Here is a 15,920-nt window from a genome sequence, read left to right as displayed (position 1 = left end):
CTAGGTTAGCTGGCCAGTGAGGCCCAGGGTTCCCCAGTCTCTGCCTTCCAACCCAGAGATTACAGACATGTACCACTGATTTGGCTTTTAAAGTAGGTTCTGGGGGGCCCAAACTTAAGTCCCCATGCTTGCTCAGCAAGCACTTTACATACTGAACCATCTTCCACACCCCCAAAACTGCTATTTACAGAAAGAAGATGAGGGACCAAGACGTTTTGTGAAATGGGCCCCCAGAGTGGGAAGAACAGTTTCTCTAAAAGAGAGATGAAAAGTCTTGAGGAGAAAGCTGGAAACTGAGGCCGGCTCGGCAGATGCCTACAGAAAGCAGGCCAGGGCTCTAGGTGGTTGGGCTACGCTTGGGGCACAGTGACCCCCAGGGCCAGGAAGGCAGGGTGAGCAGCAGGAAACAGATGCCCCCCAGCAGCAGGATTAGGCCAGCGCCCACACCACAGCCCAGGGACCAGGAATACTCATAGGTCAGGCGTGGAGCTGGGGGGGTCTCAGGGCTGGCTCCCTGAAGCAGGGCTCTAACGGAATGCCGGAACACCTCCAGACTGACAAAGAGCAGCAGGCCTGTAGGGGAAGAACAGAGTGAGACTCAGGCTGGAGAGGTGGCTCAGTGGTTAAGAGCACCTACTGCTCTTCCAGAGGACCGCGGGTTCAATTCCCAGCATCCACATGGTGGTTCACAGCTGTAACTCCAAGATCTGATACCCTCACACAGATATACATGCAGGCAAAACACAAATGCACGTAAAAACAAACAAATAAGTATAGACAGTGAGACTCTCAGCCCTGGCAAAACACCAATGTACATAAATAAGTAAGCAGAGAGACAGAGAGAGAAGAGAGTGAGTCTCTTAGCCCTGGGACTCCAGTTTGGGTTTGAGATTGCCACCCCTTTATTCCTTTAGCAACCAAGGACCTTCTTACGATTTCCCTCGGCCATCCAACAGTCATCCTCTTTCCACCAATGGGGAACAGGAAATATTACATCTGTACTTAACATGCAGACATTTTTCTTGCGCTCTCTCTCTCTCTCTCTCTCTCTCTCTCTCTCTCTCTCTCTGTGTGTGTGTGTGTGTGTGTGTGTGTGTGTGTGTGTGTGTGTGTATGCACGCCTGCCCATGTGTGTATGCATGAAGAGGTCAATGCAAGGTACCTTTCTCAATTACTTTCCACTTTCTTGGGGGCACTGGGGATTGAACCTAGGGCCTTGTACTTGCTAGGCAAGTCCTCTATCACAGAGCTACACCCCCAGCTCCCACTTTATTTTTTAAGACATTTTGAAATTACGTTTTGGGGAGTGTGTGTGTGCATCATGGCACATACGTGGAAGTCAGGGGACAACTTGTAGGGATCAATTCTCTCCCTCCACCACCTGGGCCTTGGGGAGTGAACTCAGGTCATTGAGCTTGCTGTCAAGTCCCTACACCTGCTGAGCCATCTTGCAGGCCCTATGCCTTATTTTTTGAGACAGGGCCTCTCACTGGCCCAGTGCTCACTAATTTAGCTCGACTCACTGGCCAGCAAGTTCTCCTGTCTCTGCCACCCTGTTGGGATTATAGACTTATAAAGTATAGCGTATAAAAGCTGCCTTGTGTTTAGTGGGTTCTAGAGACTAATCTCAGGTTGCCATGCTTGCAACACCAAGCACTGTATTGACTGAACCATTTCCCCAGCCTCCCATTGCTTCATTTTGAGACAAGGTCTTCTATGGCCCAAGCTGCCCTGGAAGTCATTATGTATACCAGGCTGGCTTTGAAGTTACAGAAATCCTTCTCCATTTGTTTAAATAGTGGGATTACAGGCATTTTCTACTGTTCCTGGCTTAATCACTTTTATTTGGGTTGGGAGGATCTCTCTATATATAGTGCTGGCTGTCCTGGAGCTCGCTATGTTGACCATGTTGGCTTGGAACTCACAGAAATCCTCCTGCCTCTGCCTCCCAAGTGCCAGGATTAAAGACATGTGCCACCACATCTGGCAAGCATTTTTATATGTTTGGGTATTTTGTCTGCATTTTTGTCTATGCACTATGTGCACGAAGTGCCCACAGAGGTATCGGATCCCCTGGAACTGGAGATATTGATGGTTGTGAGGAATTGAACCTCAGTCCTCTGGAAAAGCAGCCAGTGCTCTTAACCACTGAGACATTGCTCTAGCAGAAGTCATTATTGTTTTTAAAGGAATTGTTTCTTGGTTTCAGACAGTCTTGCTACATAGCTCAGGCTGTTCTCTAACTCACGATTTTCTTGCCTTAACCTCCTGAGTGTTAGGATTATAGGTATGCACCACAATACCTAGCTGGCTTTTTATGGAATTTTTCTCCAATCCTTTGAAAGTCACTTCAGAGAAATCCGTAGACACTCCTGCCAAACAAAGAACACAAACTAGACACCACTGACCTGGTGGTTGCCATATTGCACCTTTTGAAACAAATATAGGAGAAGGAAAGAGGATTTCAGAGAGTGATATTCGGTAAGAAGAAAAGAAAATTAAAGGTATATTTATGTGTGTGTGTGTGTGTGTGTGTGTGTGTGTGTGTGTGTATACTATGTGAGTGCAATGCCCACAAAGGCCAGAAACAAGCAGTAGATCCTCTGCAATTGGAGTTATAGGCAGCTGTGATCTGCCTAACATGAATACAACCAAACTTGGATCCTGTGGAAGAACACCAATTGCTCTTAAGCACTGAGCCATCTCTCCAGCATCTCCTTTTTTTTTTTTTTTTTTTTAAGTAGGGAGAGTCAGGAATGATTGTGCATGCCTATAATCCCAGTACTCAGGATTGCTACAAGTTCAAGGCCAGCCCCAGGCTACATAGTAAATTCCAAACTAGTCATGAATACATGAAAACAAATGCTGGAAAGGATATGGAGAAAAGGGAACCCATGTCCCTGTTTGGTGTTAGTTTAAAATACTGTAGCTGCTATGGAAATCAGTGTTCCTGGGCGATATTTAAAAAAAAGCAGGCTGAGCAAGACAGTAAGCAGCGTCCTGCCATGGCCTCGGCTTCAGTTCCTGTCTCCAAGTTCCTGCCCTGCTTCAGTTCCTGCTCTGACTTTCCTTAGTGATGGACTGTTACTTGGAAGCGTAAGATGAAATAACCTTTTGCTCACCCAGCTCTTTTTGATGACGGTGTTTTATCATAGCTATAGAAACCAGAAGGGGGTGGTGGCGCACGCCTTAAATCCCAGCACTCAGGAGGCAGAGGAAGGTGGATCTCTATGAGTTTGAGGCTAGCCTGGTCTACAGAGTGAGTTCTGGGACATCCAAGGCTATACAGAGAAACCCTGTCTCAAAAAAAAAGAAAGAAGAAAGGAAGAAAGAAAGAAAGAAAGAAAGAAAGGAAGGAAGGAAGGAAGGAAGGAAGGAAGGAAGGAAGGAAGGAAGGAAGGGGAAGGAAGGGAAAGGAAAATAAATGAAACCCTAACTAGGACAGTATCTATCACTACTGCCATCATTATCACCATCATCACTAATAATGCAATGACACCACCACCGTCACAGCCACCACATAAACATTAACATCTACCATCATCATCTCTAGAGTCACCACCGCTGTCATCACTATCATCATCACAACCTCACCCCACCATAATCACCAACATCACTATCTTCACTTTGACTGTCATCACCACCATCATCACCATCAATTCCATCATAATCACCATCATCACCATGATAATCACCATCATCACCACCTATCATCACCATCAATCCCATCACAATCACCATCAACCCACCATAATCACCATCACCACCCATCATCACCATCAATCCCATCATAATCACCATCAATACCATCACAATCACCATCAATCCCACCATAATCACCATCACCACCCATCATCACCATCATCACCATCAATCCCATCACAATCTCCATCATCATTCTCACACCACCACCATCATTATCAACACTGACACCATCAACATCTTTGACCTCACCTATAGCCACTTCAATTGTCAGTACCACACTTTGGATAACTCCTATTATTTTTTGAGCATTAGCTTAAATGTCTTGGGGAGTTTTTTTGTTTTGTTTTGTTTTGTTTTGATTTGTTTTTGTTGTTGTTGTTTTGACATGCAATCCCATAACAGTGTAGTCTTCATATCCCTTCTCATCACAATAGTAGTTGAATTGTTCTACATGTAATTATTGGTCATTATCAGCCAGAATGAAGAGCACTTGATAGCAGACATGGTGTCTTATCTGATTTAGTCTTTCATCTCTAGCATCTAGAACATACAAGTACTCACAACCATACAAAGAATAAAAAAATGAACTTGTATGCTTAGCCATTTTTCTAATCATTGCATCTGGTTCAACAAGGAAACTCTGGATAATAGGTGGAATCTCCCAATGACACCCCATGATTCAGGACACACCTAGCATCTTAGGTAGGGCATAAAACACATGGTCTCTAGTTAAGCATTCATTCAATCATACCAGCTCTAAGGCTACAAAGACTCCACAGAAGCAAAAGTCACAAAATTCAACAACAAAATTCAGTGAAAAAGAGGCCAAGAAAGCTTAGCATCAAGCCTTACCTCTCAGTGGCTCCCTGCACAAGACCTGCCCAAAACTGGTTATCCATTGTGGAAAGAGGAGATGTAGGTAGTTAATGGTTTCTGGCCAAGAGGAAATATATTCCTCAGTGGTGTTGTAGCCACTGGTAACTTGACTTTGGTCAAGTAAATAACCCTCTATCCATGCAGGCAACCCTAATTAAATGCAGTGGGGCACCAAAAAAAGCCATGAAAGGTGAAGGGGGACTTGGAAAGAAAGGGGATAGCAGAAGAGGGACAAGGGAGGATGCATTCGGTGGGGATATGAACAAAGTATATACGTGTTTGTCTATGTATGAGTGTAAAACTGTAAACAAGTTTTTTTTTTTTTTAAGTACCACCTCTGCCATTAGTTGTGTGGTTATGAGAAGTCACTTGACTTCTTTGAATTTCAGTGCTCTTATGGACAAAATGAAGACTAGTATATCCTTTGGGGCTGGAGAGGTGGCTTGGTAATTTAAGAGCACTTGCTGCTCATGCAGAGAACCCAGGTTGGGTTCCCAGCACTCACATGGCAGCTCACAACATCTATAATTCCAGTTCCAATGGATCCAACGCCCTTCTCCAGACTCCTCAGGTACACAAATGGTGAACAGACATGAATGAAGACAAGCATTCATACATATAAAATAAAAATAAATAAATGAATGAATAAATAAATAAATAAATAAATAAATAAATAAATAAATGACAATAGCAACCTCTAGGTAGTCCACTCACTGTAATACTTTGAGAGAGATGTGAACTAAACTGAAGTCTTCGTTATTACTGAGGTATACATTTCACAAAATGTGGCATTTTTTTTCTGGATCTTCACCTACAAGAATACAACACACCAGGCTGGAGAGATGGCTCAGTGGTGAAGAGCATTGGCTGTTCTTTCAAAGGGCCTGAGTTCAATTCCCAGCACCCACATGGTGGTTCATAACCATCTGTAACAGGATCTGATTGCCTCTTCTGGTATGCATGAAGACAGAGCACTCAAACACATAAAAGAAATAAATAAATCATTTAAAAAAAAAAAAAAAAAAAAAAAAACAGAATACAACACAGTCCCTGCAGACACCAAGTCCAAAACTCAAAGACCAGAAACCTTCTTAATGGCTTGAGACTCTCTCATCTTCAGACCTGCTCAGCTGTTGAGCTCCTTTGACCTCCCAGCATGCAATATTGCTCATAGACCTGCCTCCACCTCCAAGAATACAACAGTGTTGGAGATTCCAGGCCAAATCTAAAAGAGTGCTTGGAGAAGATTCAATTGTCATGCAGCGGCAGGGTTTAGAATGTTCCTAGCTTTTAGGTTTTATATAAACTCGCCCCAACTCCTGGCATGCAACAGTGCCTGGAGATCAACAATCCCTTCCCCCTGACATCAAACAATCATTGGAGACCCCATGTCCAAACCCAAAATAGTATTTGGAGACATTCTACTCCTCTGCAGACAACAGGATTTGGAATTCTTCCATCTTTGAACCTACTACAGCCCTTGAACAGACCCATCCTCTGCTCCCAGCATCGAGTAGTGAGTGGAAATTCCATTCTCAGTATACTTGGCACTCCCAGTTCCAAATGTAAAACAGCTTTAAATCTAAATAAACCTAGCCAGCAAGAGTCCTTGGAATTCTTCCATCTTTGAGCCTACTAGAGCTCTTGGGTTTCTCCTCACTCCCAGCATGCAGCTGTGCTTAGAGATTCTACTTCCCAGCATGCAACAATGTGTGGAATTCCCACTACTCAGCACTCAAATGTGAGTGGAGATGCTAACTTCCAGCATGCAACAGCACGTAGAGATCTACCTCTTAGCATGCAATAGGATATAGAGTTCCCACTTCCCAGCATGCAACAGTATGTAGAATCCAACCTCCCAGCATGCAGCAGTGTGCAGGGACCTCACTCACTTCCCAGCAAGTCCTTGGCCTCCACACATTCAGCCCTCACCTGAGAGGCCAAAGCAGACAGATCCCAAACGGAGCAGGAACTCTGCACCTTTACTGAGCACCATGATGACACAGAGGCAGCCCAAGGCCATGGCTGTCAGGCTCAACACGGCTATCACAGCAGCTGCCAGGTTTACCTCTGCAAGGAGGGGCCAAGGAAGAGGCAGAGAATGTGGAAACAGGAGAATGGGCAGCATTCCTCCACAAGAACCAGAAGGATGGAGGACTTCACAGTCCTCCTGAGAGCTTGTTACTTACACTGTTGCAAGAACAGAGGCTCGGATGGATTGGTTAGTTAAGTTGCTCAGGTTATAGAGCAAAAAAGGGACAAGGCCAGGTCAGGGATACTGGAATGACCATCTGCAGCTTATCCTTTGGTCATCACTGGGTTAAGAGATGATGAAGAGGAGGGAATAGGGTATGGTGATAATTTATCTGTGCACCCCAATAAAGCTTATCTGGAGATCAGAGGGGAAAGCCAGCCACTATAGTAAACATAGAAGTCAGGCAGTGGTAGCACACGCCTTTAATCCTAGCATTCAGGAGGCAGAGATTCATCCAGATCTCTGTGAGTTCAAGGCCACACTAGGAACAGTTATTCCCAGCACTAGTTAACCAGAGAAGTCTGGAAGTCTGTACAGACAGACAAGAAGTGATAGAGCTGGGCAGAGAGAGGAAGTGAGATGGCAGGCACAGAAAGGACATGGGTGTGAGTATACAGGAAGTAGCGCTCTCTGGAGGCTGAGGAGTTGGTGAGGTGAGGTTGGCTGTGGCTTGTCCTATTCCTCTGATCTTTCAGTTTTCACCCCAATATCTGGCTCTGGGTTTTTTTATTAATAAAACCGTTTAGCAATCCATCTTCCAATAAGGCATAGGGGACAGTGATAAAGGTGATTCGTTATCTTGCAACCATCCAGGTTGTAATTTCCTGTAACTACTTCCCTGCTGGAAAATTCTGGTAAAGTCCTACAACTCCTCTCAGTCTTTGGCTCTGGAAAATCCAGGTGAGAAGTCACATCAAGTGCCCAGTGTGGTATGCAGCATGTAGTAGGTGGTCCATATGAGTGCACCAGGTTATTCTACCATCTCAGAGGTGAACGTGACTTGACCCAGCTCACATGAGAAAAGAATGGAAACGGTAAGGGGCTCTGGTATTGACCAGGACTCACAAGTTTAGCTGCACTAAATCCTTATTTTAAAACAACAACAACAACAGTAAGAGACATGAAATGATCCCAGTTCCTCTGTGGAGACACTGGGGCACTGGAGCGATGTTCAAGAAGCTGTATTTAGGATAAAAAGGACAAAGTCCTCCGAGTTGCACTGTTCGGTAGAGTAGTAGCTATCAGACACACATTCTATTTTAAGTCCGCTGAAGTTAAAATTAAAAACACATTTTCCCCATCACACCAGCCACCTTCTGAGTACTCGGCAGCTCCATGTGGCTTGAGGCCCTCATATGGACCAGTGTACACATGCAACATTTCCATTGTTCACATATGATTCTGTAGATTCAGGGATTTTTAGGATTGGGCTAGTACCTCTGCCCTTTTGTGGGAAATGGATAGTAATACTCTCAACCATTTCTGATTTGTTTTCTCACCTGGATAATGAAGATAAAGTCCCAGCCTTGCAGGGTCATAGCAAGAACTAGAGTTTGTGCTAACAAACTTAGGTGTTGGGATTAGCATATAAAGTGTCTTTAAAATGCTTATAATGCTCAATACAGACAGGAAGTATGATTTGTCCAAGCCACAGAGTACAAGCAGTCAGTGGTCAGAGTGCTGGACACACTGTCTGGTGATCATTGTCCTATTTTTTTTTTTTTTTTTTTTTTTTTGAGACAGGGTTTCTCTGTGTAGCCCTGGCTGTCCTGGATCTCGCTCTGTAGACCAGACTGGCCTTGAACTCACAGAGATCCATCTGCCTCTGCCTCCCGAGTGCTGGGATTAAAGGCATGTGCCACCACTGCCTGGCTGTTATCCCCATCCTTAACTCACCAACACCCTCCTAATATGGGGTATCCACGGAAGCTGATCCCATGCTGAGCACAACACTGTCCCTCACTCCTTCAGAGCTGTCATCCTAGCCTCAGCCCTCCCTTGTCACCATATGAGATGTCCTCACCTTTCTTGGTGGTTCGCTGGAAGATTCGTGCATTCTCCCCCGTGGTGAAGAATTTGAAATAGGTGCAGTTTGCCTCTGCGGGGTGCAGGAAGGAAAAAAAGGAGGTGATGACGTGAAGTTTTGTGTAAGTTCAAGGCTGGACACTACCCAGGCACTACAGGGAACTACAAATAGAATATTAGTATGGCTAACACACAGCAGAGAAAAATCAGGCTGGCAAGATGGCTCAGCATATAAAGGTGCTTGTTGCTAAGCCTGATGACCTGAGTTCAGTTCTTGGAATCCACATGGTAGAAAGAGAGGCTCGCTCTCTCTCTCTCTCTCTCTCTCTCTCTCTCTCTCTCTCTCTCTCTCACACACACACACACACACACACACACACACACACACACGGTTGGGGGAGGACAATAAATAAGTCAATACACCAAGATAGAAAATGGCACTGAGAGGTAAACACCACTTGCCACATCACTGATGTCCAGGGACTAAGGTTTTCATCCCAAGCCCTGCAGTCTAAGCCATTAACCTCTCTGGACCCTCAGATTCTTCCTCTTTTAATGAGTTGACAATCTCTCTCCAGGCTCCTTCATGTGAGTCCTAGGAGCAAGTGCATTGTAAATGAGTTATCATTCCATTCAACAAAGGACACCAAGATGCACGTACCAGGAGGCCAAGAGACCCGGGAAAGACTCCCCTCTCCTATGCTGCATCCACAAAGGGCTCCTGCAGATTAGCAAGTGGGGGAGGGAAGTAACCCCACTGAAACGCGGGCAAAGGATGTGAATAGTTATTCACAGGAGGGCAGGTCTGGATAGCTCACAGGTACATGAAGAGAGAATCTGCTGCAGCAGGAGTTAGAGAAACGCAACGTGAAACAGCAGGAAGGTGCCTCTTCACATCCATTAGTTGGGCAAACATTGAAAGGGCAGTATGAAGTGTGGAGGGAATCCGAGGAAGCAGCTGGGAGGTAAACGGGCACTAGTGAAGGGCTCTGACATGCTTAGAAAATGAAGTACAGGTATAGAGCAGGCACTAACCGTTCAGTCAAGTAACGGGCTGTGTGCATAGGTGAGGAACAATAAACGTCTGTCACTTGCAGCTGGGGAGATGGCTCAGGGGTTAAAAGCATATACCACCCCTGCTGAGGACCTGAGTTAGGGTCCTGGTACCCACAGCAGGCGGCTTACAACAGCAACTCCAGTACGAGAGAATATAATGCCCTTTTCTGGACTCTGTGGACCTTTCTGGGACTTCACACACACAGGTAGAGTACACATCATCCCCACATATCACATAACTCAAAAGTAAAATAAATCATGCTAATGTCACATAGAAGTCATCCTAGTCTACACAAGTACACACTTGTTCTCAAGATGAATTAGCTTACACACATGCATTTTTCAGAACACATCTCTACCACTAAGTGGCACATGTTTGTGTGTCTTTGCCCTATGACACAATAATCTCATTCCTGGATATTCCAAAAAGGAGAAAATAACAAATATAGGAATACTGATATGGTTATTCTCTGTGGCATTGTTTACTAAGGTGTAGCAGGAAATAAACTAGTGTCCATCTCTTGAGCAATGGACAGTTGAGATAGATGCTCTCGTGGACATTGTTGTAACACAGAGTCTCCATGAACTACAAAAACATAAAGCAAGTAGGAGAAATTTGGAAATCACAGTGATGAGTAAGAAAAATTACATTGAAAACGATATAAAATTGCATGAGGGGCTTGAGAGATGGCTCAGAGGTTAAGAGCGCCGACTGCTCTTCCAAAGGTCCTGAGTTCAATTCCCAGCACCCACATGGTGGCTCACAACCATCTGTAATGAGATCTGGTGCCCTCTTCTGTATACATAATAAATAAATAAATCTTAAAAAAATTGCATGATACCATTTCTTCAAATCAAAGCACACACATATAAAAACTCAAACTCTACATATATTTCCAAGTCAAAACATGTGTGCATGTTGCAACGTCAAACAACATAAGAGAGAATTCTCTTTGAGACAAGGTCTCCCTGTGTAGCCCTGGCTATCCTAGAAGTTGCTATTCATGCCTCTGCTTCCCGAGTGCTGGGACAAAGGTATGTATCGCCAACCCCAGCTTGGGAAATAAATTTTAAAATAGGCAGATGTGGTGCCAGACTGGGCTACGTGATACCTTGTCATTAAAAAGAAAAACAAATTAAGGCATGCATGAGAAGGACCCTGTGAAAGCAGACAATCATTTTTATGTAAACATTTTATGAAATATATGTAAAATTCACTCAACACCACTGTTAATCTAAATATGAGTATTCTAACTTGCTAAGATAGGGTTTCATGTATCCTAAGATGCCCTTGAACCTGCTGCAAAGCTAAGGACGGCCTTGAACTTCTGACCCTCCTGCCTCCACCTCCCAAGTGCTGCACTACAGGTGTGTGGTACCATACCTGGCTTAGGTGGTGCTGGCGATCCAACTCAGGGTTTTGTGCATGCTAGGCAAGCACGTACGCCAATTAAACTACATCTACTTCTCGAGTGCCTTCTACGCTCTGACCTATTCTTTTATTCTGCATATGGGGAAACTGAGACTCTGGAGAAGAGAAGAGAGGATGCAGAATCACAGAGGTCCAAGAACATTGGAAAGGGAGCCAGACAATTTGGAGAAGTGGAAATGGAACCTTATCATTTGAAGGGGAGAGATGAAGGGACATGGGGATAAATCCACGGCTAGTGAGGGTATGGGGCATGCCCGATTTCAGCTCAGGGAAGAAGGGTTTGCAGTTTCCAGGCTGGAGCAAGCCCAAGTGTCAGCCTCCAGCACCAAGAGGCAAAGGGCACTTCCTGTGAAAGGAAGATGCTCTTTGTAGCCACTGGTAGAGGATACATTCTACACCCATGAGAGAATACAGAGTCCTTCTGGGGCTGGGTGTGGTGTCTGGCATCCCATTTGGCTGCTGATAACAGAACTTTGTGTCCATGTCCCACAGAGGATAGGACAAACTCACTTGAGAAGCAATAGAGTGAGTCACTCTCTGATAGACAAGGGACATAGTGGCTTTCTTTTAATTTTTAAATGAAATTATTCCTCTGAGACAGTGGAGTCCAAGAAAGGTCCTCTGATGAGGCAGAATTGTGGGGTGTTGGGAATGGCCTTGTAAGAAAGGTAAAGTCCTCTCATTTTGTTTTGTTTTTTACAAAAGGTGTTATGCAGCCTAGGCTGGCCTACCACTCACTATATAGCCAGGCTGGCTTTGAACTCCTGATCTTCCTGCTTCTGCCTCCTGAGTACTGGTGTGTGCCGCCATGCTCAGTGGTGAAGGCCTTTCTGACAAGTAGGGAGAACAGCAAGAGATGTGAGGGACCCCATCATACACAATGAAGTGACAGAGGATGACAGTCTTCTCTCCCAAAGAGTGAAGGTCTCTGAGACCTTTCGAACTTTAGTGACACACAATAAGGCATAGCTCTTAGGAACCGAGACATTTGAGAGTCAAGCCCCATAGAACCAGCCAGAGGCACAGACTAGGCACTAAAAGTTCTTGCTCCTTATTCTCCTGCTCCCCCCTTGCTGTAGAACAGGTATGGTGGTAATCCATCACTGAGCTATGCTCCAGTCCCTCACTGGGGGATCCTAGGCAGATGGTCTACCACTAAACCACACTCCCAGCTCCTTAATGTGAGATTCTAGGTAGGTGCTCTACCTCTAAGCCACACACCCAGCCCCTCACTGGACGCCTCTAGGCAAATGTTCTACCACTGAGACATGCCCCCCCCCATAAAGCTCTCTTTTTGCTTTTTAAGAGACAGTCTCACAAAGTTGTCCAGGTTGATTTTCAACTCCCTCTGTATCCCAGGCTGCCATTGAGCTCTCAAGCCTCAACCTCCTGCCTCAGCTTCCTGAGTCCCTACGATTACAGAAGTGCACCACCAGGCCCAGCTAGCATCCCATATTCGTTTTCATTATCCCATTTGCAAAGGATTGGGACCATCTTGACTGAGGTGCCAAGCAGTGAGAAACACCAGAAAAGAACTGTTTAAGAGAGCCGATTAGGACAGGCAAGTAGTTCAAGCCACAAACAGAGGCTTCCTACTTCAAAGGCTTAGGGCATCCTATGTGGGTTCCATATCACATCTGGAAAAGTAGGGGTTGAGGAATGAAAGGAAATCCGTTCAGAGCCCAGAAGGGGTGAAAGGTACTCCTTGAGGAATCCTAAGACTCGAGGAGCAGCCTGGTAGAGATCTTATCGAATAAATGATACCCAAAGTGGTTTTTGATGGCTGTCAAATATTATATCCTTGAGTCAAAAGAGGTAAAATAAACACCTATCCAGTTCCCAGGGGTATAGAATGTCCCACTTGCCTAAGAAAAGGCCATAGCATGTTCTGTCGGAGAGTGAGAGGTACAGGATAGCCCTCTGGCACAGCTGAGAGCGAAGGAACCACCACGGGGGAAATGAAGGGTGTGGAGTGTCTGTAAGCAAGGGGGAAGGGCTGGGCAATGTCCGCTCTGACCACGCAGAGGTGAGAGGGCCTGGAAATAAACATTTCCCAGGAGGGTCAGTGTGCACCCGGAATTGTGAGAGGTACCTGGGAAGAACTTCATTCGACTATATCTACAAACAGGGAATCAGCACAGATTTTTTTTTTTTTTAACTTCCGGGTGGGCGTAGGGTGGTCTGTCTCCACAGAGGCTCACAGAGTGGGAATGTGGGATGTCTCCAGGCTTCTAGTGAAGGGCACAGGCTGTCTGTGGGTGCATGCCTGTCTGACGGAGAATGCAGGCAGTTCTAGGGGATACGGGTTGGCGGGGGTGGGTACAGGCTGTTCTGAGGGTACCAGCTGGGTCTGGAGGCACAGGCTGTCTCTTGGGGTACAGGCTGGTCTGGGGCACAGGCCATAGCTAGAAGACAAATTTTAAGAAACATGTTTCTTTAGGAGATATGCTACCTAAGGACATGAGCTATGTCTGCGCTTCCCTTCCGCACCCCCTTTCTCTCCAGTTTCTGTGAGCACAGGTTGATCTGGGCACAAATTCTTTCTCAGGGAAAAGACTCCCCACAACCCCCGAACAAGGTTTTCCCAGACACAAGCTTCTTTCTCCCTGACTGTGGGACACAGGCCTAGGTTCAGGACACAGCCTCTCACCTCCTGGTAGCTCAGCCGGACCACAGGTCTCCCTGCCCGCGGGCACGTCAGCCTGCCACAGTCGCTTGATGCACACCTTCCACAGCCCCATATGGGCAGCCTCACAGACGGCGCTGCCGTTGGACTTGTATGTATTGAGTTCCACCCAGAACTCGGTGCCCACGGACAGCACAGCCAGTGTGGCACCCACCGTAGCCAAGAGCAACACCAGCTTGATCTTGCCCTCGCGCTCCGGAGTCAAGCCGAGATTCTGCTGTCCCTGGGCACGACGCCGTCCCACAGCGGCTCGGCGGCGATCCTCCTCTTGCATAAAGAAGTTAGACCACATCATCATGATGGTGGGAGCGGGCAGAGCTCAGGCGAGCTTCGAGGAGTCGGACAGATCTGTGCAGGGGTCCCTCAGGGGCAGGGAACAGGGCCTGGACTTTTGAAGGAAGTAGGTGGGGGTGCTCAATGTCAACTAGATTGGGAATGAGCGAAAGCTGAATCCCAAATGCAAGAGAGGAGGCCTCTGCCTCTCGGGAGAGGAAAAATAAACAAAAACAAACAAAGAAACTGTATTCTTGACCTAAGGATGCCTGACGGATTTAAACAGACACCACCTGGGCTTGTGCACGTGAATTTGGCACAGGTGAGGCCTAGAGGAAAAGCCAGGCTACTCTCAGGTTCACCTATCCTGGGAGCTCCAGGGGGAAGACCTGCCCAGTCTGACAGGCTCTCTCCAGTAAGCCTCAGAATTCTCCCAGAGAGGGGAGCTGAGGTGCTTCGTGTGTTGAGAGAAATGGTCTAGGGTTGTTCGGGCTCAGAGTTTGTAAAGGGAGAAATCACAACACCTTTAGAGTATACAAGAGTTAGAACTGGGGTTTCCCAGGGAAGATTAGATACCCCTCCAAGTATCTGAGAGGCAAGGAGGATCCTCCAATATTCACAAGAGATCCGGGTGCCCTACTGGAATTCCGGGGCTACTCAGAAAAGAGCCCAGGTCTCCATAGTGGCTGAGATTCACAGTGGGGTCCAGAAAAAGAGGCTGGGGGACTCTCTGGGGCCACAGCAGAAAGACCTGGGGTCCTGACAAGGCTCAGACCAAGGCACTGTGGTCCACACTGTGGCTCAGAAAACCAGAGCAAAGTACCCTGAGGGGGCCACAGGACCTGGGAAGGGACACAGTGAGCCTGCCTCCAGTCACTCGGCTCCCCCTCCCCCGGGCTCCCAGGGCCTGCCCGGCCGGGATCGCTCCAGACCCAGCTCGGGGTCCCGCGCTCCCCTCGGCCTTCCCACCCGGGTCTCCCGGGCACGGGCCCCTCCTGCTCTCCTGCCTCCGCGCAGCGCCGGCCCCAGCTCCGCGATGCCTCCGAAGCGTCCGACTTTGCTCGCCTCCGCCCGCTCGGCCCTCCGGACCCGCTGCGCTCGCTCCCGGCCTCGCCCCATCCGCCCACCCCCTCACCCCACCGGCTATTTCGGGCTCGACCCGTAAATAACACCCGCACCTGTCGCGGGCGCCTGTTGCCATAGGGATCCCGGGTATTTTAAGGGGACAAGGGGCGGGGGAGGGAGGCCTCTAGGAAGGAGGGGCTGGGGGCCGGGTCTTCAACAGGCAGAACCTAGAGAGATTTGTTTCCCCAAGGGTCGGGAGGCGGGGCTGCAAAGTCCAAACTCCAAAATCTGGAAGCGTAGAGCCAGTGAAGGACTGAGAACTTGTGTTTCAGTCCGGAGCTGGCTGGGCTGGAAACTAGCTGGATTGCTTGGTTCTAATGGCCAGAGGCTAGAGAGGACTGGAGGTGGGGTGGGGTGGACCCCTGCCTGAGCTGAAGGAGGAGGGTTGAGTAGGAGCTTCTGGGTTTGAAGGAGGAGGACTTGGTCTGAACTCTTGAGTCTGAGGGAGGCCATAGGTATGTACTCCTGAGTTTCAGGAAGAAGAGCTGAACTCCTAGGTATGAGGGAGAAGGTCTTCAGTATAGGCTTCTGGTCCTGAGGGGAAGAGGGCTGAGATCTGAACTCCTGAGTCTGAGGGAGGAGGGTTTGAGTGTGGGCTTCTGGGTTTGAAGGAGGAGGCCTTGGTCTGAACTCTTGAGTCTGAGGGAGGAGGCTGGGGCCTGCACTCCCGGGTCTGAGGGAGGAGGCTGGGGCCTGTACTCCTGGGT

At 47.3% G+C, this 15,920-nt stretch overlaps 1 protein-coding gene across 3 annotated transcripts in view; it reads right to left on the bottom strand.

Moving 5' to 3' along the window:
- Cacng6 (calcium voltage-gated channel auxiliary subunit gamma 6) overlaps nt 1–15,290 on the bottom strand; it is a 15,664-nt gene extending 374 nt beyond the window's left edge. Inside the window, exons 1-5 of one of the 3 annotated variants that reach the window (XM_036198444.1) lie at nt 15,267–15,290; nt 13,780–14,203; nt 8,640–8,714; nt 6,514–6,651; nt 1–573 (exon numbers count right to left, since the gene is read on the bottom strand). The exon at nt 1–573 is cut by the window's left edge and continues 374 nt beyond it. In XM_036198444.1, coding sequence (XP_036054337.1) covers nt 338–573; nt 6,514–6,651; nt 8,640–8,714; nt 13,780–14,113 — 783 coding nt within the window. In that variant the 5' untranslated portion in view covers nt 14,114–14,203; nt 15,267–15,290 and the 3' untranslated portion in view covers nt 1–337. Of the gene's footprint in view, nt 574–6,513; nt 6,652–8,639; nt 8,715–13,779; nt 15,193–15,266 lie in introns of those variants that run through there. The other 2 variants (XM_036198443.1, XM_036198445.1) reach the window with 2 other exon arrangements.
- Nucleotides 15,291–15,920: the final 630 nt, after the last annotated feature.

Source organism: Onychomys torridus, chromosome 1 (genome assembly GCF_903995425.1).
Source record: "Onychomys torridus chromosome 1, mOncTor1.1, whole genome shotgun sequence".
In the NCBI taxonomy this organism is placed as follows: domain Eukaryota; kingdom Metazoa; phylum Chordata; class Mammalia; order Rodentia; family Cricetidae; genus Onychomys; species Onychomys torridus.
The sequence above is the reverse complement of the archived record's forward strand: the minus strand, read 5'-3'. Positions and strand labels throughout refer to the sequence as shown.